The 26,867-nt window shown below is 38.2% G+C and overlaps 1 protein-coding gene across 4 annotated transcripts in view; it reads right to left on the reverse strand.

The window, feature by feature from the left end:
* The window catches only part of trappc9 (trafficking protein particle complex subunit 9), a 371,401-nt gene that overhangs the window by 279,470 nt on the left and 65,064 nt on the right, over positions 1-26,867 (reverse strand). For all 4 annotated transcript variants that reach the window (XM_079830150.1, XM_079830148.1, XM_079830149.1 and 1 more), the window contains 2 exons: positions 24,909-25,035; positions 17,840-17,985 (listed from right to left, as the gene is read on the reverse strand). In XM_079830150.1, the coding sequence (XP_079686276.1) occupies positions 17,840-17,985; positions 24,909-25,035 (273 nt within the window). The remainder of the gene's footprint in view (positions 1-17,839; positions 17,986-24,908; positions 25,036-26,867) is intronic.

Genomic DNA, 26,867 nt, shown 5'->3' on the forward strand with positions numbered 1-26,867 from the left:
TTGAAATACCTTCTCTAATCCAGTTTAATGTGGAAATATGAGCCGTTCATGAGATCAATTAGGCCTCCTGAAGAGTGCAAACACCATCCCCACATCTGAAAGTGCATATTTCCCTACTATATAGTATGCAAAAAGGAGGATAATACACGAGTTGAATGTCCAAATACAGAGAATTCATAAAAATTAGACCCAGATCACCCAATGATGTGCTGAAACTGCCTTCTTGAAGACTTGGATGCAGGTTATTATTTTATTGCACAAATAGCTTATGCCATTTTTCACTTCATATGATGGCCTTTATGGTTCGATGTGAAAATAGAGACTCATAAACATCTTTTCAAAGCAATTCATAATTAAGGGAAATTTCCATTTGCTCGTGTTTTTTAGATCCAAATGGTGAGGCCCTTAGATGAACAATCTTTCTTTTTACTGCATCAGGGAATCTTTAAATGCAGCTTGCTTGTTTTCATCTCTGAACGTGCCGTTTTAAAATTGCGGCGGGGAGTTTTGTTAATAGCAGCCTTGAGGTGAGAGAAGAATTGTTTGGCTCATAACCAGCAGTTTTACAGCCATTGCATATAAAGAAGCTCCTTTTGGACGGCATATCAAATATTCAGATGTGTTGCCTTGCATCTGAGCGAAGATCTCTTCAGTATAGACTCACAATCAAAATTAAAATCACTCGAAATTATGTTACCGGGATATACATACACACACACTATATTGCCAAAAGTATTGGGACAGCCCTCCAAATCATTGAATTCAGGTGTTCCAATAACATCCATGTCCACAGGTGTATATAATCAAGCACTAGGCATGCAGACGCTTCTACAAACATTTGTGAAAGAATGGGTCGCCCTCAGGAGCTCAGTGAATTCAAGCGTGGTACCGTGACCATTCGTGAAATTTCCTCACTACTGAATATTCCACGGTCAACTGTTAGTGGTGTTATAACAAAGTTGAAGCAATTGGGGAAAACAGCAACTCACGTAAAATCACAGAGCGGGGTCAGCGCATGCTGAGGTGCACAGTGCGCAGAAGTCGCCAACTTTCTGAAGAGTCAATAGCTACAGACCTCCAAACTTCATGTGGCCTTCAGATTAGCTCAAGAACAGTGTGTAGAGCTTCATGGAATGGGTTTCCATGGCCGAGCAGCTCATCCAAGCCTTACATCATCAAGTGCAATGCAAAGCGTGGGATGCAGTGGGGTAAAGCACACCGCCACTGGACTCTAGAGCAGTGGAGACGTGTTCTCTAGAGTGACCAATCACGCTTCTCTGTCTGGCAATACGATAGACGAGTCTGGGTTTGTCGATTGCCAGGAGAACGGTACTTGCCTGACTGCATTGTGCTAAGTGTAAAATTTGGTGGAGGGGGAATTATGGTGTGGGGTTGTTTTTTGGGGGTTGGGCTTGACCTCTTAGTTCCATTGAAAGGGACTCATAATGCTTCAGCATACTAAGACATTTTGGACAATTTCATGCTCTCAACTTTGTGGGAACAGTTTGGTGATGGCCCCTTCCTGTTCCAATATGACTGTGCACCAGTGTACAAAGCAAGGTCCATAAAGACCTGGATGAGCGAGTTTGGTGTGGAGGAACTTGACTGGCCTGCACAGAGTCCTGAACTCAACCTGATAGAACACCTTTGGGATGAATTAGAGTGGAGACTAAGAGCCAGGCCTTCTCGTCCAACATCAGTGCCTGACCTCACAAATGCGCTTCTAGAAGAATGGTCAAAAATTCCCATAAACAAACTCCTAAACCTTGTGGAAAGTCTTCCCAGAAGAGTTGAAAGTGTTATAGCTGCAAAGGATGGGCCAACTCCATATTAAACCCAACAGATTAAGAATGGGATGGCATTAAAGTTCATGTGCATGTAAAGGCAGACATCCCAAATTTTTGTATGTACAATATAGTGTACATACCGAGTGAATTTTAGCTAATAATTAGCTAATAATGATTTTAACTAGTAATTAGAACTAAAACTTAGTAACAATGTATGAATGCATATTTGTCCTCTTAACTGAACTTAGGACTGGTGGTGGTGTTTAAGATATTGTTGGTCATTCCATGTTTCTGTAAAAAAAAACATAATAGTAATAGATAATTGTAATTAATATATAAAAGATAATAATACTACTACTAATTCTACTACAAATAACAATATACAACGCACTGACTAAGAATTGTTGAGCTACTGGGTTCATGAATATTAATCAAGTTGTCAGTGTTCGCTCTAACTGATTTGCTGAAATCAAAATAGGCACGGTAATAGGTGAGCGCCAGCCAATGAGATTGCCATTTGCGCATTCGTTCCGCTCACTACCAGAGAAAACGGCATATTTTCTACTCGTTTTTTAAAAGCTGAATAATTCCAAATAAACTCTCGGTCCGTGTACTTGGTGGCCAACGGATTTTCGTTTTAAAAGGAAAAAAACAAAAACGAAAAACGGCTTGTTTCCCAATTTCCATTAGTAAATAGGAAAACAAAAAATGGAAAACAATCCATTTTTCTTTTTTTCTTTTGATATTAAAAGACGGAAAACGGAAAACAATCTCATTATCCGATTGTGTTTATAGATGGAAATCAGAAATCAAAATATGACCAGTTTGAGAGAATGGCTCCTTTATTCGTTTTTTCGTTTAAAAAAAAACGAAAAAACGAGATTTCGGCTTGATTTTTCGTTTTTCGTTTCACGGGTAAAAAACGGATAAATTACTTCAAAATTCGTTTTCCACATGTGGGTGGTCATGAGACGCCCTTTTCCGCTGATTGGTCAAGCAAACCTGAGCATGTGACGTCATCAGCCCTTCCCCAGTTCTGTGTAACAAAATAATAGTCTTCTTAAACTACAATAAAAAAAAAAACCCTACGTAGGCTATATTAAACTTTTATTTAAAAAAACGATGACACAAAATAGGCTACTCACATTAATATATAAAAAATCTTTGGAAATTCCCCTTTAAAACGAATGCTCAGTTTGTGGTTCACTATTAGGCCTATTTGATTGAAAACAACAACAATAAAACAAAGACAAACTCTTACATTAAACAAATCAATATTTTGTATTAACAAAAGTTATCTTGCGCTTGCCTCCGCTATATCGTCCAGTCAATCATCTCCTCGCTGTCTACTCTCTCTCGCTCGCGGCTATGATTACAGTTACAGTAAAATTTAAAATCACCATCATGCTACCCACCCTCTGCCGATATGTATTAGGCCTACAGTATTTGCAATGACCATCCCTTATCCAAAACCGAGCGTATTGTAAAGAAAAGTTATGACTGCTGCGTATAACACTTGTCTGAACATTGCATGGTCACACCCGCTCTTCGCTGTCTTGCGCAGCTTCACCACACATATTTAGCCTACTCCACACAGCTAAATAAATCAGGCTGGGTGCAGATTAATATTTCATATTTCTGATATAACTTTTTCTGTGAAACGCGTTAAGTTGCACAGAAGAAAGCCCATGCCCTGTACAGTTTAAGAAGACTATTATTTTGTTACACAGAACTGGGGAAGGGCTGATGACGTCACATGCTCAGGTTTGCTTGACCAATCAGCGGAAAAGGGCGTCTCATGACCACCCACATGTGGAAAACGAATTTTGAAGTCATTTATCCGTTTTTTACCCGTGAAACGAAAAACGAAAAATCAAGCCGAAATCTCGTTTTTTCGTTTTTTTTTAAACGAAAAAACGAATAAAGGAGCCATTCTCTCAAACTGGTCATATTTTGATTTCTGATTTCCATCTATAAACACAATCGGATAATGAGATTGTTTTCCGTTTTCCGTCTTTTAATATCAAAAGAAAAAAAGAAAAATGGATTGTTTTCCATTTTTTGTTTTCCTATTTACTAATGGAAATTGGGAAACAAGCCGTTTATCGTTTTTGTTTTTTTCCTTTTAAAACGAAAATCCGTTGGCCACCAAGTACACGGACCACTCTCCCGCCCTCTCTCTTTGCGTGTGTGAGAACACAGCGCTCTCAGCAAAGCGATGGCGAGTCGTGCGCCTTCACACTAGAGTTTACGGTATGTCAAATACAGGGACGCTGCGCATCCGTTGAGCTGAATTGAAATAGTACAGATCGCTCGACGGAGAGCGAAACTCTCAAGCGCTCAGTCAGTGTGCGACGAGTGAAAATACATCTATATATCTAAAGGCATCTTTACACAGCCAAGTTAAAGGGTTAGTTTACCCAAAAATGAAAATTCTGTCATTAATTACTTACCCTCATGTCGTTGGACACCCGTAAGACCTCCGTTCATCTTCGGAACAGAAATGAAGATATTTTAGTTGAAATCTGATGGCTCTGAAAAGCCTCCATTGGCTCAATGGCACGTTACACTCTCAAGACCCTTAAAAGGTACTAAAGACGTCGTTACAAAGTCCATCTCACTACAGTGGTTCTAAAATAACTTTATGAATCGGGGACAATAGTTTTTGTGCGCAAAAAAAACCCTAAATAACGACTTACATAGTGATGACGATTTCAAAACACGGCCTCATGAAGCTTCGAAGCGTTATGAATCAGCGAGTCGAATCAGCGGTTTTTTGGCGGTTTGACACGCGATCCGAATCATCATTCGGCTCACTGATTCATAACGCTTCGAAGCTTCATGAGGCCGTCTTTTGAAATCGTCATCACTATATAAGTCGTTATTTAGGGGGTTTTTTGCGCACAAAAACTATTGTCCCCGATTCATAAAGTTATTGTAGAACCACTGTAGTGAGATGGACTTTGTAACGACGTCTTTAGTACCTTTTAAGGGTCTTGAGAGTGAACCGTGCATTGTGCCAATGGAGGCCTTTCAGAGCCATCAGATTTCAACTAAAATATCTTCATTTCTGTTCCGAAGATGAACGGAGGTCTGACGGGTGTCGAACGACATGAGGGTAAGTAATTAATGACAGAATTTTCATTTTTGGGTGAACAAACCCTTTAAGGCTGCTCTGTGCCTGCTCAAAATTCAGTGGAAAGATGCAATGCAGCATTAAAGCCAGATTAAATTATGCCTGCTCTGACCCACTTCAGCCCCTTGTATCAAAGTATGCAGCTACAATTGCTGTGTAAGTGCATTTATGCCACTCTGAACAGCATTAAACAGCCTGTGTAAAGACACCTAAATGCCATTTTGGAAGCGCTTCTGTGCCTCCTTTGCAGTGTAAATTTGACATTAGCCTCTAAAACTATTTAGTCACCCAGAGTAAAAATGTAGTCGCATATGCAAGTGATTTACTCGCATTATAGAGGGTTGTACATACATACACACATTTAAGGTTAATTAGTCAACTACTTGGTCAAACGAACAATGACTACTTGAAAATCAAGTTAAAGTGTGAACATATTCCACATCGTTACTGCAGTTGATCACATGATCCTTGAGAAATCATCCTAATATGCTGATTAACGGCTCAAGAAACATGTATTATTATCAATATCAACAGTTGTGCTGCTTCATGTTTTTGTGGAAACCGCAACACAATTACATTTTTTCCAAATATTTTGATGAATAGCAAGTTCAAAAGAACAACATTTACTAGAAATTTTTATCTCTTGTAACAAGTCTTTAATGTAATTTTATGCATCCTTGCTAAAAGAAAAAAGTATTAATTTCTTTCACAAAAACAAAAAAACAACAACTTTGGAACATTTGAACGGAGACTGAACATGGACGAGAGTTTCAAGGCAGAATCCCGACAGTTTAATGAAGTCAGAATCTTGATCAAAGCCGAAAGTTTCATATTGGCTATGAGTGAAAATTCTCTGGGCATCTGGGAGAAGTCAATCCAATCGTAAATATCCAGCATGGGCGAAAATAGCTACAGACTTATCTTCGGCTCATCTATCTCACACACACCTGAAGGATGCTGGTCTCTTCTCTGGGAATAAGAGTAAATATATTCACTGTATGAAAGGCAGCTTGAAGGCTGATGGTTCCTCCACGTGCACAGGGACGACAAGAAGTCATACATTTAGAAAATGAGTTTTGGCTCTGTGGATCAGGCTGAGATTGAACAGTGTTTGGGGTTTTTGCTGGGGGAGTTTGCTCTGATATGGCTGAAGTCTGATTCTCTGCTCTGGAGGGAGTCGACCGGTACGCTTCCGTTCTTGATAAAATATTTCATCTGTATCAAAACAGCCAACAGTCATGTGTGGTTTTATCTAATGAGCCCCAAAATAAACAGCCATCAAACATCAGGTTGTTAAACAAGAGAGTTTAATAAAAAACACACCTCCATAGAACATCACTTTCGTGATTTCAGGAAATCTGGGGCCGTATTCACAAAACATCTTAAGGCTAAAAGTAGCTCCTAACTTGCTGATTTAGGAGAAACTACAGTACTAATTTTAGGACTCCTACATTTTTGCTCTAAGAGTATTTTACAAAGCATTTTAGCACTAAAACTAGCTCCTAAATCCATGAAACGGTAGGATTAGTCAATAGGTCTCCTAAATCACTAAGACCAAATCACTAAACAATCCTAATGGATGTTGCCGCAATCCGCCTCAGCAATCCGCCCAAAGACACTATACAACATTGAGTGCAGAACCTTTTCTTCATAAATGCAATGCATATTTTGATCTATAGATTTTAATCTACGATTAAAACGCCAAAAATAAATCATTAACAGAAAAAATGATGTCAGTTTACCTGTGGCAGTTGTTTTCACGAGTTCACACTTACAAATGATCGAATAGTGTAAAATAGGCGCTGTCAGAGGGCTCCAAGCTTGGAACTTAGCCCAAACCCAGAGTTCTGCCCCGTATCCCCAGCCAAGAGTGAGGTGCCTGGGTGGCTCTCGGCTGTGTTTATAACTACTCTCGCGCTGATTAGATATACCATTTGAACGTGCTCCTCACAAACTTTCTTTTTAAAACATAATTTTCGCTTGAATTCTCTCGAGATGCAGACATGTAAGAGGCTGACAATTAGCTGAATATATACTAGTTTAATTAGTGACACTTGGCCTACTTTTTAAAATCTTTATTTGAATATGGCAACATTCTTAATTCAAAGATTTCATTTTAATATGGCAACATGAAACCTCGTTCAACAAAATATTTCTTTAATTAAATCACTGACAGAGACTCCTCCCCTATCAGCCAATCACTGTGTGCATTGTTAGTTGAAATTGACATCTTCCATAGCAACAAGGTCAACCACGCCCTTACTCTTAGCTTAAGACTTCTCTCTATTCCTTAGTAAAAGTTGGGCTCAGCAGCTTTGTGAATAGGTTTTAAGAGAAAACTCTTAACTAATAACTTTGACTGCTTTTTAGGAGAACTCTTAGTGGTAAGATAAAATGTTTTGTGAATACGGCCCCTGAATTGTAACCTGGCAAATATACACCCTGATGTGACCTCTGGGTCTACATGAAAAGTCTGTTTTAAGATTCATTATAAGAGCAAAAAGATCCAGACAGTAATCTTGACTAGTCTATTATCAAAACCTGGTAAGGAATGTGCAAAACCTTCCTTTGAAAAGCAAAGTGTTACTGAAAAGGAATAATTCACCCCGAATAATTCATCACTTCTGTTTTCATTTACTCATGTCATTGAAAAGCCGCATGATCTTTTCTTATCATATCTCAACACATCAGAAGTTCTGAAAAGTGTTCAGAAAAAAAGCACCACCAACAACACTATATTATAACACGTCCGAATAATATGTTAATACTTAAGGTAATAACTATTACCATTACATTTACTCAAAATTGACTGAAAGTTTTGGGTCAATACGATTGTTTGGGAAAGAAATGAATACTTTTATTCAGCAGGATGCAATAAATTGATCAAAAGAGACTAAAAAGTGAATAAAGCTTTTTACATTGTTACAAAATATTTCTATTAGTGCTGTTCTAATGAAGTTTCCATTCAAAGAATTGCGGGAAAAATGTATCAGTTTACACAAAATATGAAGCAGCACAACTGTTTTCAACATTGATAATAATCAGAAATGTTTCTTGAGCAGCAAATCATCATATTAGAATGATTTCTGAAGGATCATGTAACACTGAAGACTTGAGGAATGATGCTGAAAATTCAGCTTTGAATCTCAGGAAGAAATTGGACGTAGTGTCCGTGACGTCACCCATAGGATTCTGAAGAGCAGTTTTGAAGTGTAAAGTAGGGTCGAGCTGGCCGTTGCCATCTTGGCAGCGCGTCACACCCGGATAACAGAAAATGGGCAAAGAGGCGGGACGTGGGCGGAGCTGAGGTGACATGATGACTAACAGACAGCAGACAAAGGGCTATCCACCTGTCACTCAAAGTGGCCACGCTCTTAATTATGCAGAACTTTAAGGCTTTATATAATGCAAACTAATGAGTTATAAAAAAATTCACCCCCCTCACAGTTGTCATGAAGGGAAAAATTAGCCGTTTAGACCAAAACCAAAATTTGTACCAGGCTGTAAACATGTTTGTTTCTGCTGTAAAGTTGGGCATTTTAACATGGGGCTCAATGAGATTCTGTTCCCTTCTGGAGCCTGCCTCTAGCGGCCAGTCGATGAATTGCAGTTTAAGTCACTTCCGTATTGGCTTCAAGAGAAACTGGGGGAGGTTGCTGCTTGGTTCAAACAGAAACCAGTTATTTTAAACTGTAATAATATTTCACAATATTACTTTTAATGAAAAAAATGCAGCTTTGTTGAGCATAAAAAACTTCCAAAAATTTTTTTTTTAAATCATACAAACCCAAGTTTTGAACGCTAGTGTGTTACTGTGAATTCTGCATTACAGCTAAACACTCAAATAAGCCTCTAATTCTATTTGTTTTATTATAAATGAAAGAAGCCTGCTTACGTTTGGTGTTTTCATCTGACATCATATCTGCAGAAATAATTATTTAAAATCGATGGCATGTCGAGGAGGCATTCACACAGCGACTTTGGTCACTAACCTTACAAAACGCCACACACTCCATAAGATAAAGAAATTGACTTTACGTCCAGAGAGACCTAATCTTCCCTTCCTCAATGCTACGTAGCCAACAAAGACATCGCTCTCTTTTTATGATTAAGGATGCAAAGGGAATCAGGCAGAACTTGGCGGCCTCGAAACCCATTCTCCGCCTGGGCAATTATAGGAAAACCCATCTCCTGTTATATAACCCCCTTTATTTTACAGCAAACATCAATCTCGGTTATAGAATCTGACATGGAAGGCAAAGCACAACATAGAGCATTAAATATTCTGTTAGTCTGCAGCCACGGCGCTGGACAGATGAGCAGAGGCGGCTGTTATCTCTGATATCTGATCACAGGAAGAAATGAGAGAGGAAGAGGAGAAGACGTACGGGCCGAAACACTAAATGTCCCTTAGAGCTGACAATTCACTCTCGGTTCTGCCCAGAGAACCAAGACGCACGATAATTAACGGAAGCGTTTGCGAGCTGTGAGGGCGGCTGTCAAACTTTCTAAAAAGGAAGCTTGAGAAGATTCCAATGGAACTTCCTGTAATTCTATTTGGATCAAGGTGCGAGATTCCTGTTGTGCCAAAGCGATGCCTTCGGCTCCAGAGAACCGCAGGCTGTCTGAAAGATTGAATCACAGGTGTGTAAACAGGGCTTACAGCTTAAACGCTACTAGAAAATAGTGTAGTACAAGCAATACTGCTGAGATAACAGTGTCTGCTAAATACATACATGTAAATGAGATATACAGGCAGAGACAGGTGTGTAAACTACACTAAATAATCATCTGTCCATAATCAGATACCTATAAACCAACAAATTCTAGCATTACATAGAATCCTTTAACTTTCGCAATTGGTTTTTACAATTTGATTGAAGTGTGCCAACAGACTTTTTCCTTACTGCCACCTGCAAGTGGTAGCATTGCCACTTTGTTTCGTTAATCATCATAATTTAGGCAAAGGACAGCCTTGAGTTTTCAAGTAGGAATATCCCACATCCAACTATGGATGGACTACTTCAGACAGAACATCGTACTAAAATCCCCTTGACAGAGTTTCCTATAGTACAAAACAACTACTGATTCTACAGCATGACATATACAGCGGTCCGTATGGTTTGACCGCTGAACAAATGATGAATAAAACATTTTTATTTCCAAATGAATGGTGCACCTATTATGGATTTTTGAAAATAACCTTTCATGTAGTGTGTAACATGGTTCAAAGTGAATGAAAACATCCTGCAAAGTTTTAAAGGAACACTCCACTTTTTTTTAGAAAAATAGTCTCATTTTCCAACTCCTCTAGAGTTAAACCGTTGAGTTTTACCGTTTTCGAAACCTTTCAGCCGATTTCTGCCTGGGTCTGGCTTAGCACTTTTAGCATAGCTTAGCATAGTTCATTAAATCTCATTAGACCGTTAGCATCCCGCTCAAAAAATAACCAAAGAGTTTAGATATTTTTCCTATTTAAAACTTGACTCTTCTGTAGTTACATCGTGTAGACCATTTAATTAATGAAATCAAAAATATTACCCAACAAATTATTTTGATGAGCCGGGTCTTATTGGATCAAATGTTCAAAATGACATTATATCCCAATGACTTTCATCAAATGGACCAACACAAAAAACTGCTGTTTTCAAAACTGTGTTCTGCAGAAAGCCACTTATTGGATTTCGAAATATCTGCATAACACACTGCATAAACTTACAAAGCATTATAAACATTTATATAAATACTCTCATAATTTAGCAAAAGGAATTGCTTTTTAATAATATTTCATCATACTACAGAATGAAACCAGAATCAATTATTTATTTCCAATTCCCATCATCTCTATTCAAGTGGCACACAAGAAATAACTTCAAAAAACATTTGCCACTCGATAAAAGTATGCGCGTCTCATCAGTCCAAGTCAAATACAATTATGCACGTATATCTCTACGCAACTCCTGCCTCAGTGTGTGTGTGTTTGTGGAGGTTGCTTGCTTTGATAAAGGTCTGCTCTCCAGAGACATTGTGCGTGTGTGTGTGTGTGTGTGAGTGTGTGTGTTTGTGTGTGTGTGTGTGTGTGTGTGTGTGTGTGTGTGTGTTTGTGATTTATGAGGAAATAAATTTGTAAAATGACACAGGTATTACACTGGTATTACGACGTCATATTTAAAATAGCTTTAAAAACATACTAAACAATGTTTTATTAAAAATGTAAAAATGCAGAATGTTTCCTGTGATGGGTAGAGTGTGTGTGTGTGTGTGTGTGTGTGTGTGTGTGTGTGTGTGTGTGTGTGTGTGTGGGCATGTTTTTGTGAAATATCAGGACACAAATGTGTATAATGACATGGGTATGACACAGGTATTACAAAAAGAGGGTGAAATATGAGGACGTTCCCCATGTCCTCACTTTTCAAAATGCTTATAAATCACACAGAACAAGTTTTTTTTCACAGAAAGTGAACTGCACAGTCTCCTGTGAGGGTTAGGTTTAGGGGCAAGGGCAGTGTAAGGGGATAGAAAATACGGTTTGTACGGTATAAAAACCATTACGCCTATGGAATGTCCTCACATTTCACAAAAACAAACATGTGTGTGTGTGTGTGTGTGTGTGTGTGTGTGTGTGTGTGTGTGTGTGTGTGTGTGTGTGTGTGTGTGTGTGTGTGTGTGTGTGTGTGTGTGTGTGTGTGTGTGTGTGTGTGAGAGAGAGAGAGAGTGACTGCTTTCTGGCAAGGCCGAGAGAGCAACAGAAAAGCAAAGAAAACACCATCTATAGTTGATTTCGAACAAACACGCACTAACTAGCTTAAACATCAACACCACAGGGTTAGAAACAGACACACGATCCAAAATCAATGCAAACACACTCTTTCCGGTTCTCAAATCAAACCAAGGAGTGTTAACCTGGTTCCTCATTACATGTAGCCTGGCCAAATGTAGAGCTGTGCGGGGCAGCAGAGCATCATCATCACCACATAAAATATTCAAACCAATGGAGCCTAGACAGCAAAACAACAAACAAGTGACATTTTTCATCGGCCCAAAGATTTTTCTGTCAGGGAAAGTGTGTGACTCAGAGATGTTAGCCTTGGGTGCTCGGCTTACCCCGACACAGGCGTGACACATCCCCTCCTCCCTGTGGCATTTTGGGAAGTTATTAAGCGAGCTCGTACCAATCAAACAAGAAGGAGGATCGTATAATGCGGCTTGTTTACAAGCCACGTTTGACAACGCAAAATGCGTAGGAGCTGTTAAGAAAGAAGCAAATGAATAATTGAAATTGTTAAACGTGGAAAACAGGATGGTGTTTTGATCAAATAGAGACTTTGTGAACTTCAGACACGACCGCCTGTGCTGGAGGAATATGAGAGAAGGGACATCCTGTCACGATTGTGACGTGAAGGACTTTGGTGATACAGCCGTGCAAATGGAGAGCAAATAAATGGTTATGGAGACATTTGTCAGATGTAGCATCAGTCTCTCGGACTTGGAAAGGCTCTATATAGACTTTGTGGAGAGTGACGTCCTATCTCATTTAATACAGGAAAACCTTTAACAACACATTTGTATATAAATACAGTAATAAAACCAGTTTGAGTTTTAAGAACCTTAAAGGGACACCGAAAAATAAATATTCTATCATCAGTCACACACTCTCATGCTGATCCAAACCCGTATGTATGAGCATTGAAAACTTGCAGATGTTGATTCAGTGAGTTAATTCAGTAAAGGATTCGTCAGACTGATTAAAACTAGTACCTTGTCAGGATTTCTGAGCAATTTAATAAAGAATCAGCTCATAAGAGTCATTTGCAGAGCCATTGAAAACAGAGTAGTGTCTTACAATCAGGGTTTGACATTAACCCCCGCCAAATGTGGGTGGATTTCAGCAGTGGCAGATTGAAATGTATATATAATATATAAATTTTTGTCAAAAGTGTCATCAAAAATATAGACTTTTCAATACATATCTATACTGATATAGCTGAAACGCTTCCAATACAATTAGAATAGATATGATACGACAGCGAGTTGACACAAACCCGCCTCCCCTCACTCACTTGTTTCATTTGCTCCAGATGAATATTGTTGTTGCTACAGGGCTTGAATTTTCGACGTGCATGCACATAAAGCCGCCTCTTAGTACTAAATTGAGTTCTTTTTGCTGTTTATTGAGCTTAAACAGTCAAACACACACACAAACACACAAAAATTATGTTCTTGGAGAGTATTCACGTAAACACAGTCAGTTATGTCATGTTATGAACGTAAACATACCTGCTGCCAAATTATGAGATTTAATGCTGGGCAAATTATCGCATTAACGCGGGCGATTCATTTTTTCAGTTTAACGCATTCAAGATATTTAATGCAATTAACACAGCGTCCATTTTTATATCCATTTTTGTTACATTATATGATCACGCTCTTGTTCATGTAAATGCTTTTAAGAAATCTAAGCGGGACAAGACACAAGAGAACGCGCTGTCTGTCAATGTCTTGTCTGTGTGGGTGCGTCTCAATCGGCTCCCTAGTTCATGTAGTCAGGGCACTGATCAGGGAGTGGGCCACATTCACGCACACAATATACTGATTCATCACCTAGGAAGCTAGGGAGCTAATCGAGGGACACCCTGACACACACACACGTGCCAGTCTCGTGCACTCGCCCACACAGAGTTCTCTTTCGCTCTTGAACAAAAAATAACAACAACCAGAGAATTTTGCCAAAATGTCAGTTTTGTCGAGTCATATTAGATGAGTAAAATAACGTCTTAAATGAACTTGTGAGGGAAGGCCACAGGTAAATATAACATTTATTATAGGGGTGCTCCGATCGATCGGCAACCGATCATGATCGGTCGATAATCGCTTTGGGATGGTTGATCGGCGGTCTCCAAAAAGGCCGATCTCATGAACCGATCGCATGCTGACGACACATAAACCCCGCGCCTGCTGTGAGAGCTAGGGCATAATATGCAGCGACACCGTCTCATTCTCTTTCCAGTGCGGGTAAAATAATTATAATGCTGAAGGTGAGGTACAATTCATATTTCTATATTAGATAACTTTCGCAGTCATTTGAAAACGTTCTGTGGGACATAAGTTCACAAACAGCGCGCGTGAATCACAGCGTGCGCGCGCGCTCTCTCTCCCTTTCAAAATGCTCAAATGGCTTCACATCAGCGCATCGCATCTGCACTAAAATCGAGGTGCTCAGTTGACACAGGATTTGCCACTTTGCACAATCGAGGCAGTGTCGCATTGTCACTAAAGTTTATCATTTGCATTTATTTTTAAGTCTTGCCAGTGTTCAAACCGCACTCGCGCGCACGGTCTGGACACACACACACACACACACACAGGCCATCTCACAAAAAGCTTGCGAGTACAAAGTGCGCTGAAATGGTCAGATACACACATATGTATGTACTAAATGACCGTCTTGACGAGTATGCACGTAAACCCCGTCGTGACTCGCGAGTGAACATTTGTGCAACTGCATGTAACCGTAACCGTGTTCACTCTTAAAGTGACAGCTGTCGAATAAACTGCTGCTGTCTCTGAGTTTCTCTTTGTCTTGTGTTGAACCTTTATGACACCCACTGCTCTTGAATGACTAACTTTTGCAACCTTAAGTGTAAGGATGAATCTAATTTAATTTATTCAGGGAAGACCAATATTAATTTACATTTGATTTCTTATTAAATGTCTTTAGTATTTCTTACCTCAATACTAATGTTAGACCTACCTGAAAAATTGTTTTTAAAAACAAAAATGCACTGCATGATCAAATATTTAGGTGAGAATTATATACATTTATTATATACATTTATTTGGGAAAGATGGCCTACAATAGTCTTAAGTTATCTCATTTTCTAAAATAAACACTTGGTGGTTCTTCAAGATCTTGACTCAGTTAATTTAGAGTTAGTTTCATTTCTACAAATGGTGCAAACTCTGCAAGATTATAGATAAAAGATTGCCATTCTGTGATCGGCAGTGATCGGCAATCGGCAGATCATGATCTTGGTGATCGGTAATCGGTGATCGGCCCCAAAAATGCTGATCGGAGCATCTCTAATTTATTATGATGGGTTTATGTAAAGATTGTTTTAAGTTCAATTAAATTAAAAGTTATTTTTTAAAGCCTAATAAATGTTGAAATCGGTATCTTTCAGTTATACTGTAATGTAACGTCATTAATGTTTCATAGAGACATTAGTATCAGTGATACTGGCCTTCATTTATAAAAAGATGCCATTACAACAAATATTTAAAATATGCTGTCTTTAAATAGTTTCTTCATTAATTTGGAGAGTAACTGAAATTATTACAATATCAAAATATGAAAAACTCCAATGTTTTTTTTTTATTGCGATTAATCATGGTTAATTACAGAATTGTTTTTTATTAATTAGTTAATTTGTTTTAATCAATTCACAGCACTAATGAGATTATATTAAAAATATCTATAATAAGGCAGTCAGCAGTCATGGGCGGGGCTTGGGCATTTTGTGACATCACAAAAGGTACGATCTGCAAACGGCTTGTTCTGAGACACTGCTTATGATCTATGGGGATTTAAAAAGGGATTTTTACCATTATAGGGTGGTTGTGTACACACACTGCAGACACACACATTTATTTTAAAACACCATGTAAAAGTGAATTTTAAATAATAGGTCCCCTTTAAGAATTTTTTTTCACCCGTTTTATTTTCTGCAAAGCAAAATTAAATCATAAGTTCAAATCACAAATAGTAAGCATAAGAAACAGAAATAGGGCTGCTTGGCTTGGCAAACATTATATAAATGGCAAAAGGTCAACATTTTTAAAAGAAAATAAGGCAGGATCTGACTGGTTTAATTGAAGGCAAAGCCAAACAAGTCCAAGTGGCATTTCAGTGAAGCCGCACTCGAAACAGACCCTTGTAAAGTACGTGGCACTAATTTAACCCTGATTGGAAATGATTCAATTATGTAAACGACGACTGAATCGCTTTGATTGTGAATCTCCTCATCCTTTCACTCTCTTGCTCCCTGGATCCCTCTTGGGTAAACCATCTCTTGTGGTCTAGGTGCTTGTGTAATCAACCGGAAACTGAGGCAACTCTAAACCTCGCCTCAACAGCAGAAAGACAAAGTCTTCAGGAAAGTGCCCACTTGTGTCGATTCTCCCCGCCCACCTGTGACTAATCACGACCCATGACAGAAACGGTTGACTAACCATTCCAACGTAATTGAGAGTGAAATCGGGACCATTGGGAGTATCCAAGTGGTCATGGGATAGCACACAGGGAGAGAAAAAAAGAGAAAACGGGCACTCGCAGCAGACGTTGGTGGGTTTTGGCAGAATGAAATAAGACAGGCTGGAAACAGCCATCTGACTCTTATACAACATGATTTGTTTGAAAAGTCGGGGCAACCTCACACTGAACAGCCATCTGTCTTCATTAGATTCCTGCCAGTTCCTCAGGGCCCCTAAGATCCAAAAATACACCCAAAAATCCACAACAAAACAATAGAACTCAAGAAAGTTACACCAAAAATGTGAGAGATTAGATACAGTCCAGAAATTCAAAATGAATCTGGAGGAGCTTGAACTACAAATAGACATTTTACTGACGTAAGACTGAGAATGCGATTATTATAGTGATGTGTCTTTTACATCAAAGCTAACAAGTAAAAACCATGTTTTCTGAATATATACCATGACAATGGCAATTATATTATAATATATTATATTATAAGACAATTGCATCATAAAACAATATAATATAATAAAATATAATACAATTAATATAATATAATGAACAGTATTGTGGTGTAAGGCTTTAAAAACTAAATCTATGAAAAAATTTGCCATGATAAATATCAAAGTACCATAGTAATATCATTACTAAACCATGATACTGAGGCAGATGGATGGATGGATGGATGGATGGATGGATGGATGGATGGATGGATGGATGGATGGATGGATGGATGGATGGATGGATGGATGGATGGATGGATGGATGGATGGATGGATGGATGGATGGATGGATGGATGGATGGATGGATGGATGGATGGATGAGAGGTGTACTCTACTATGTGATCAGACTTTAAGATAGATAGATAGATAGATAGATAGATAGATAGATAGATAGATAGATAGATAGATAGATAGATAGATAGATAGATAGATAGATAGATAGATAGATAGATAGATAGATAGATAGATAGATAGATAGATAGATAGATAGATAGATGGATGGATGGATGGATGGATGGATGGATGGATGGATGGATGGATGGATGGATGGATGGATGGATGGATGGATGGATGGATGGATGGATGGATGGATGGATGGATGGATGGATGGATGGATGGATGGATGGATGGATGGATGGATGGATGGATGGATGGTATCAAAGCACCATCGTTTGAGCATGTGATACCATCACTGTACCAGCTAGTCACCATGGTTTGAGTTTAAACAAGTCAGTAGGTGGACTACACTGCCATAGTATTTTTAATGTGGCAAAGTGTTCTGCTATTTGCCTTAACACGACTATAAATAACACAGCCTGTGCCGTGTGATGCTGCCTAAGAGTTCCAGAAAACACTTCAACTCCTTCCAACCGCCTCCGACTGCCAACAGGGAAAGAGACAACTTAATGACAGCTCCTGTCATAAACATGAATCAAACAGACCACGTGGAATCACAATGGTGTGTGTTTAGTTTCCAATCTTTTAAACAGTAATTAAGATCGCTACGAAAGCCCATCAGAGCAATACTACCCCGCACAAACAGTCTGTGAGGTTAAAACTCACAAAAAGACCATGCTAATGTACCGTAATTAAAGTCTCAGAGAAAACAACAACACACACAGAGAAAGTTTACGAGAGTTCTGAGAGGGAAAAACTCACCGATCTTCTTGGAGCGCTCGTCTCCTCGGCTGTGCATCGTGATTGGTGAGTAGATGAATGGACTAGCGGTGGCCATCCCCTGTCCCAGAAGGCATTTCACCTTATGTGGACGAAGACTCACCGGCAGGTTTAGCAGAGACACAGATCTAAAACATCAGTCACAAAAACAGAGAGAGTTATGCCTGTTTCACATGTTCAGAAGCATATGTGCAAGTAGAGTTTCAGAGGTGAGCCTCAGCCTGATGATAAAAAATTAGGGCTGAACGATTTTGGAAAAAAATCTAATTGCGATTTTTTTTAACCAATATTGCGATTGCGATTTAATATGCAATTATTTTTTAAACTCTTTATCTTCTGTATTATTCAACAATACATCATTGTATAGTAATGGTGGAAATCTTTAATTGGTACCTCACGATCCGATTCCGATTCTGGGAGTCATGATCCGATTCCAAAACAATTCTTGAACTTTTTCCTTATTAATTAATCTTATTAATTTATTAAAAACTTAAAATGTTTTTTATTATGATATATGTAATTATAAGCTTTTTAAAATAACTAGGACATTATAACATTTTAATTAAAACAATTGCATGTTAATAATTTTAAATATATAAACTAATATAGCTGCAAAACATAAGCTACTAAATCATAAAGAGGAACAAAAAACATACACAAGCAATGAACAAAGAGTGCTTTCAGTATTTCAGAGTGTCTGAACTGTGAGTGATTTTTCTTTCTCAGCTTTACTGTTGTTTGATTATTAATCATGACCAGTGTTGGGGGAAACGCATTACAAGTAACTTGAGTTACGTAATAATATTACTTTTTCAAGTAACTAGTAAAGTAACGCATTACTTTTCAAATTTACAACAAAATATCGGAGTTACTTTTTCAAAAAAGTAACGCATGTTAATTTTTCACATTAGTTTGACTGACAGCTCTCCTGCCCCCATGTTGAGAAAAATAAGTGGAGAGGCGTGTGTGTGAACATGATGGTTATTGTAGTTCTAGACTAAATGTGAGCATTTATTTATCTCACTTGCACAATAAAGATTCTGTACTCCTCAAAATGAATAAAATCTGTCAAATGCAAAATTAGAGGACTATGCAAACCTCCAATAATTAAATGTTAAATAAAACAAATATTTTTATGCATTTAATCTACCTTTATTGACCAATGTCGTGCTGCTGACCTTTGATGATTCAGTTAAGCCATGATCAAAAATTACTAGATTTTTTTTATTTATTGGTAAAACGTTTTTCTCCTGTGTCCTATTCTTCCATTATCCAGAATGGCAGCACATTTTTACCTCAGCCTGAGGCCTATTATTTCAATTTTGGTATGAAGAGGTCTTTACATTTGCACAAAAAAGGACTTTTTTTGCTATTAAAAAACAAAACAAAAAAGCAAGCCCAGCCCAGGTGAGAAAAAGTAACGCAAAAGTAACGCAAAAGTAATGTAACGCATTACTTTTCTTAAAAAGTAACTAAGTAACTCAATTAGTTACTTTTTAAGGGAGTAACGCAATATTGTAATGCATTACTTTTCAAAGTAACTTTCCCCAACACTGATCATGACATCATCATAGACAGCGGGAGACCTGCATTCACACTAATGCACAATCTATTTTGAAATATAAGATGTTTTTGCCCTGTCTGATTAATTCATTAAGACATTACTGACGGTGTTTACATAAATTTTGCGTCATAAAAGCATTTTGAGACTCACACAGACGCGTGCTCGCGAGCACTCTTCACAAAGCGCCGCGTGAGCATTTGAAATGGAAAACCTTCTGTCAGTGAGTTACTTATTTTTAATATACAAGCACACTGCATTCCAAACGACATGAATGAAGCCTTCGTTAACTTGTATGAAAGTTTGTAAGGAAAATACCGGCAGGCGAGAACACACTCTGTAAGCGTGACATCAAAGCTAAGTTTCTCACAGCGCATATCCTGTGCAAAGAAGCCTGCGAATGTCATTGCGATTCGCGCCGTCAACCGTTCCGGACGTTATGAAATATTATTTTATGGTTCGTGTGTGATTGTGTATGTGTGAGAGAGAGAGAGAAAGAGAGAGATAATGGAAGCAATCAGAATACGGGTGTTTCTAAAACACACGCAGCGCCACCACACACCTGCAGTTAAAATCTAAGCTCTGAATCGATCCAGAATCATTGGAGAATAATCTTTTCTCCCACCTCTATTGTAGCCTATAGTATGAACAACACAATATTAGATAGATCAAACACAAACAGTTTTTTTTCCACTTTTAGGCCAGGCATGTGTAACGTGCCAAGTTGCTTCTTCTGCAGACTTTACTCTCGCGTGTCACGTGACCAGACTGTAATCGCAGCCTTTGCGGTTAGGAAATCGTGTTTTATCATATCGCGATATTATCGCAAATGCAATTAATAGTTCAGCCCTATAAAAAATATAAAAATATGGTTTCAGAAACAAAGAAAATAAATGATGTGTACAATATGGAAACTCTGACCTTTTCATTAAGACAGCATACTAATAGAATGTCCTTATATTGGGGCAAATGGTTGAAAAGAGATGACAAGATTAAGCCTCGTTTCCACCAAAATTACCCGGAACAATTTGTCCCAGGAACTCTTTTTCCCCCAGACCTGCTGCTGTCTGCATTTCCATCGCCGTCTAAGGTACAGTGAAGATTAGTCCAATGACGTAGTACTGCCGCGCGTCGACTTTACACTTCCCACAGGATTTCGTCCTTTGCAAATAAATGTAATAAAGCCTGAACCTCGTCGTCGGCACATCTGTCTTATTTTTTAAACTCCATTGTTGATTAGAATAGCAATCAACTCTTATTGCACGCACAACAAACTATTAAAAATAGTGGTTGAAATAAAATGCTGCGCAGAGTCGACCAATCAAAATGCTGCGTGAACTCAACCAATCGGCATGTTCGGCGCCCAAGCCCCACCCCCGAAAGTTCCTGAACTTTGAAAAAGTACTTCCTTGCAAGCAGGGCTGTTTTGAGGGGGCAGTTTTTACCCGGAACTTAGGCCTAGTCCACACGTACACGGGTATTTTTATAACCAGAGTTTTTCCTCCTCCATAGCGTCCACACAAGCACGGTTTAAAAAAAATCTCTGTCCACATGAAAACGCAAAACCGCGCTATGATTGGCTGCCTGATTTCCACATGGGTCCCATCCACAGCACCGATGCATTGAGGGATGCCATGGGCTCAGTGAAACCCTTCTGCAAGTTTACTTTGGACTCAGTGACAGGTAACTGTACAAAGGGGCAGGGCCCAAGTGGACCGAAGCTTCACACACTTGTCTTACTATGTTGTATTATTGCATTCTGGCGCCTCAGTTCTGCAATACAATAAGAAAACTGCGCATGTATCTGTATACATGTGATAGAGTTATTAAAAGCTACGTCCCCCATTGCATAGACTCCACTCATGTAAACAAAAGCGATAACGGTGCACAATCTGACGTCAAACAAAGGAGAGAACGGCGCACACTTCGACTTAACAAGCCGAAATCTCCGGTTTCACCGTCTACACGACAACTCTGTAACCGGAGTTTCCAAAAATCTTTACCCTGGCCGGAGTTTTCCAAAAAACTTTTTGCATGTGGACGAACAGCCAAAAACCGCGTAGAAAAAGCTGCGGTTTTGAAAATACCTGTGTTCGTGTGGACAGGGCCTTAATTTGACCCCGGTTCCTGCGGTCGAAAACACACAGAGTACCACCCCAAAGTCCCTAGTTCCTGGGGAAAGTTCCTGCGGTGGAAACGCGGCTTTACATTGGTTAGCCAAGTCCCCCTCATGCCATGTATATATGAGGTAGAAGGCAGGAAAAAAGAACACTTGAACCAGTTTTGATCTGAAGCTAAGCAGGGCTGAGCCTGGTCAGTACCTGGATGGGAGACCTCCTGGGAAAAACTAGGTAGCTGCTGGGAGAGGTGTTAGTGAGCCACTAGGGGATGCTCACCCTGTGGTCTGTGTGGGTCCTAACGCCCCAGTATAGTATACTGTAACAAGCACTGTCCTTTGGATGAGATGTTAAACCGAGTTCCTGACTCTCTGCGGTCATTAAAAATCCCAGGATGTCCTTCGGAAAAAGAGTAGGGGTGTAACCCCGGCATCCTGACAAAATTTGCCCATTGGCCTCTGACCATCATGGCCTCCTAATCATCCCCCATCCTGATTGGCTTCATCACTCTGGCTGCGTCTGAAATCGCGTACTATGTGAGTAGGTACTACATTTGAATTTGAACGAACTTCGCGACCATTAAAAAAGTACGTTCTATATAGTATGAATGAACGTAGTATGAATGTAATCCGGACGTACTACATCCGCCATGTTGTCATGATCATGTGACCTATCAGCGTCAGTTGCGTCCCATCACCTCCATTCATAAATCGTCTCACGAGGCCTCATGGGATAGTAAAGTGTCCATCGTATGTGCACTTCAGAATCTCGCCGGAACTAGTAGGTCATCCGGGTACTTTTACGCCTATTGTTTTTCGAATACTATGAATTCGGACATACTACTCTTTGGCGTACTGTTTTTTGCATACTATATAGTAGAGAAGTATTCGATTTCGGACACAGCTTCTGTCTCCTCTCCCCCAGTAAGCTGGTGTGTGGTGGGCGTTCTGGTGCAATATGGCTGCTGTCGCATCATCTAGGTGGTGCTGCACATTGGTGGTGGTTGAGGAGATCCCCCCCTTCCTTGTAAAGCGCTTTGAGTACTCAGAAAAGCGCCATATAAATTGAATTTTAACCCATTAACCCTTGGATGTGTAACCCTTAACGTAACTTTGTACTGCAAAATCTGATCGAAATCTAAATACTCATGAATGTAATATCAGTTCTACCTGGTGTAAGTACACAATTGAACAAACATAGTTCTAATGTTTTTGGGATATTTTAATCCAAAAATGTTACATATTATGCCTTTAAACATCTAATAACACCGTTGCCAGCGCAACAACTCTCTGAACAGCAATCAGAGCAGTTTAATACTGACATTTACTCTTTCTGATAAGACAACGATCTCGGCAAGACTCCATTATGGAACTTTTTTAAAGATATGCCTAAATTACGCCCTCTGTGTATATTCCGGCAGCAGACAGTGAGCAAGATATTGCATGTTAACAACATGCGGAGAGGGAGAGAAATATCAGGAGAAACCCGGCTCGTCCGAAGTTTTACAATTAAATATCCCTTTAAGAATAAATTAAGGAATTTTAACAACTCCAAAAATCTTGAGAGAGAAGCGCTCTGAGAAATGGAGACTTCAATCAAGCGAACATGTTGAGCTTTGCCCACTGGTGGGATTATGAAATACATCTGTTAAACACATTTACAGGCCTTTCTTTCCTACGCGCGCTGAACATCAGCAACTTCCTTGGGACAGATGAAAGGATATGTGAAGTTTTGTGCTTCCCTTTAAATGTTTAATTTGGGGAGAATAAAACAAAGCATTTAAAAAGCTTTTTTAATTTTCATACAGCTTTCTAACGGTTCACAGGCCAACAAAGTTCGAAAATGTTTTGAACAAAAGTTCGAGTTCAGAGGAGTCATTTTTCACACACTGAGCTGCAGAAAAACACCATCAAAAGGCTGCGGGTGCGAGATAAATCTGTCCAAATAAAACATTTACTAAAGGACACATTTCATGGAAAACTGACATATTAGACTATTTTGAATTGAAATAAAATTCACAATGGGAAACCATTAACTGAATCTAAGCTGCATAAAGTGATAAACATGAGCTCATTAGCATATGACCTTCCACATATACATATTCATAGAGCTGCACGATTCTGGTTAAATTGAAAATCACCATTTTTTGGCTTCAAAAAGAGATCACGATTCTCCCATGTTTAGACAAACAAACTAAAGGTTCTGACAAAATGTTAATTGCTGCAGGCTATTTAAAATGTTTAAATAATCTAAAATAATTATTTTTTAAAAATCTATTTTAATGAATGATTCAATGACTCACTCATAAAGACTTCACTTGTTTCATCACTGGATGAATCAGCATTTTTAAACAAATCTCTTGAATGAATGATTCAATGACAAATACATTTTTTAACAGTCATGTGTCGCCACCTACTGGTGTAATGATGTAATTGATACAATCGTTATTTGAAGCGCCACGTTACTTTCAAAATGTGATTTGCTCTATTCTGATCACTACAATAGGCATCAGTGTTTATATAAAAACTATAAACTTTTATCCCAGTACTTCTGTGATAATATGAATATTTGTAACAGAAATAATGAAGTGTGTTTCATAACAATACATGACAACTGCTCTCTCTGGCTCAGCGGCAGTGTTAGTCTCTTTTCAAAACGAAAAGCACGATTTCAAAACACGGCCTCATGAAGCTTCGAAGCGTTATGAATCAGTGAGTCGAATGAGCAGTTTGGATCGCCAAATTTCAGCAGTTTGGCGGTTTGACACGCGATCCGAATCATGATTCGACTCAGTGATTCATAACTCTTCGAAGCTTCATGATGCCTTGTTTTGAAATCGTCATCACTATGTAAGTCGTTATTTAGGGTTTTTTTGCGCACAAAAACTATTCTCGCCGATTCATAAAGTTATTGTAGAACCACTGTAGTGAGATGGACTTTGTAACGACGTCTTTAGTACCTTTTAAGGGTCTCGAGAGTGTAACGTGCCATTGTGTCAATGGTCTTTCAGAGCGATCAGATTTCAACTAAAATATCTTCATTTGTGTTCCGAAGATGAACGGAGGTCTGACGGGTGTCGAACGACATGAGGGTAAGTAATTAATGACAGAATTTTCATTTTTGAGTGAACTAACCCTTTAATTACTAAACTAAGTTAAATACATCAACTAAATTACTGATCTGCCCACATTGTCACTGTATGATAATTGAAATGAGCTAGATGACATCACCGTTTTCTCCAGAGCGTCTGTACAGCCGAATCAAATTCTGTTGCATTATTTTTCTGTTTAACACTGTGAAGCTGCTTTGAAACAATCTGCATTGTAAAAAGCGCTATATAAATAAAGTTGACTTGACATGTAGGCTTTCTCACCTGACGATGGGCAGTTTGGTGAACGGAACAGGAGGAAGTTTGAGTCCGTCAGGGAGGGTGATCATCTCCATTCCACCCGGACACTTTGACGTGTAGTTCTCCAAACTCTGGGTCACTTCTTTCTTCTCTGTGGAGAGAAGGCGGTAATGTGTACTTGGGTTACTGTTTGCAACAAAATACATACTGCAAATAAAAATAAAATAAAATAAAATAAAGAAATGAAAATATGTAAAAAGTGAAATATATAAAAACATATTTTATGAACCCTCTGAATATGATGCATTATAAAAGGTATTCTCAAAACGTTGAAACGCAATTAATATGCCTTACAATCAGAATACTATGCCTCACAAAATTAATTAATATGCCTATATATGAAATAGATTAGCAACCAAAACAAGCATTCCTCCTGAAACGTTGCTGTTTTTTTTTAAAGGGCCAACACCACACCTCATAAATCAGCAGATCATCAATGTATCTAAAGTGAGCCGAGAGCCCCAAGGGTGAAATTACCCACAATCCTTACTCACAGGCCCCTAGCCCAGAGCAAGATATAAATTTAACAAAGCAAATAATCGGAGCGTCCGTACATCATGAGGGGAGACGTGCATGGCTAACGATCAGGTCTATTTTCGGCTCTGTTTCCACAGGTGAGCGTTGTATTGACTTACTGCTCTGTCTATAAAAATGTTTACGGCCTCACTCTGCCATCAATTCACACCTCACAGCCTTTCCGATAAAACCAATGATCCCGGTGCAGTCTGAATCAGATCCAAAAGCTCGGAAAGAAACCCTGCTGCACTGAGCAACAGGCGTGCTACACATTAGAGACATTAATATTAGTATCAGACATATTAGTAGTATTTTTATTAGTAGTATTACTATTATGACCATGATGAGGATTATTATTATTATTTGTATTATTATTTAACAATCAAAATAACAACAATAACAATAATTAATAATAATAATGCAAATATATATGTTTTAATTTATAATATAAATTTGAATTATTATTATTACTACTACTACTATAATAATAATAATTATTATTATTATTATTATTATTATTATTACTGTTATTATTACTACTACTACTACTACAACTGCTAGTATTATTATTATCATTACTTATACTATTTTATTTATAACAATGTATTTTATATATCAAATATTTACAATAATAATAATAATAATAATGAAAACAAAATGTTATAAATAATTTTAAAATTATTTATATTTAATTAATTTAATTCATATTATATTTTATTATTATATAAAAATTATAATAACAAATGATCAAAGCAATGATCAAAATTATCGATTACATTTTGTCGCATTTTTACAAATAAGACTACTACTACTACTACTATTATTACTTTTGTCATGTTATTTTATATACAAAATATGTAATAATAATAATAATAATAATAATAAAGATGACAACTTGATTTTTGAAATTAATTTGAAATATAATTTCTATATTATTATTGTTATATGTTATACAAAAAATAAAGCTTTATAAATGATGATGATACTACTACTACTACTAATAATAATAATAATAATAATTGTATTACTATTAAACATATTTCATTATTATTAAAACTATTAATACCATATGTTAAAAATCACTTAAATTATTATTATTATTTTCATCATCATCATCATCAAGTTAAATGCTACAGATGGGAACAGGGGACATGGGAATTGAAAGCATCTTAAAATAGTTGCTGGCAGACTGCCGGCCCCTGTGGCGGATGGGAAGGTGCGACTAACTTATAGCTGCAATAATGATTTAACATGACCTAAAGAAAGATCAGCCCCATTGATATTTCTCATTCCTCACACAGAGATGCAGCTGCTCCGCAGTGAAGTGTCATCAGAGACAGCAAGAAGGGAAGGATAGGATGAGAAGGGGTGCAATAGACATCCTTCACAACTCATTCTCATGTTGAG

Source organism: Gobio gobio, assembly GCF_949357685.1.
Source record: "Gobio gobio genome assembly, chromosome: 11".
NCBI classification, from domain to species: Eukaryota; Metazoa; Chordata; class Actinopteri; order Cypriniformes; family Gobionidae; genus Gobio; species Gobio gobio.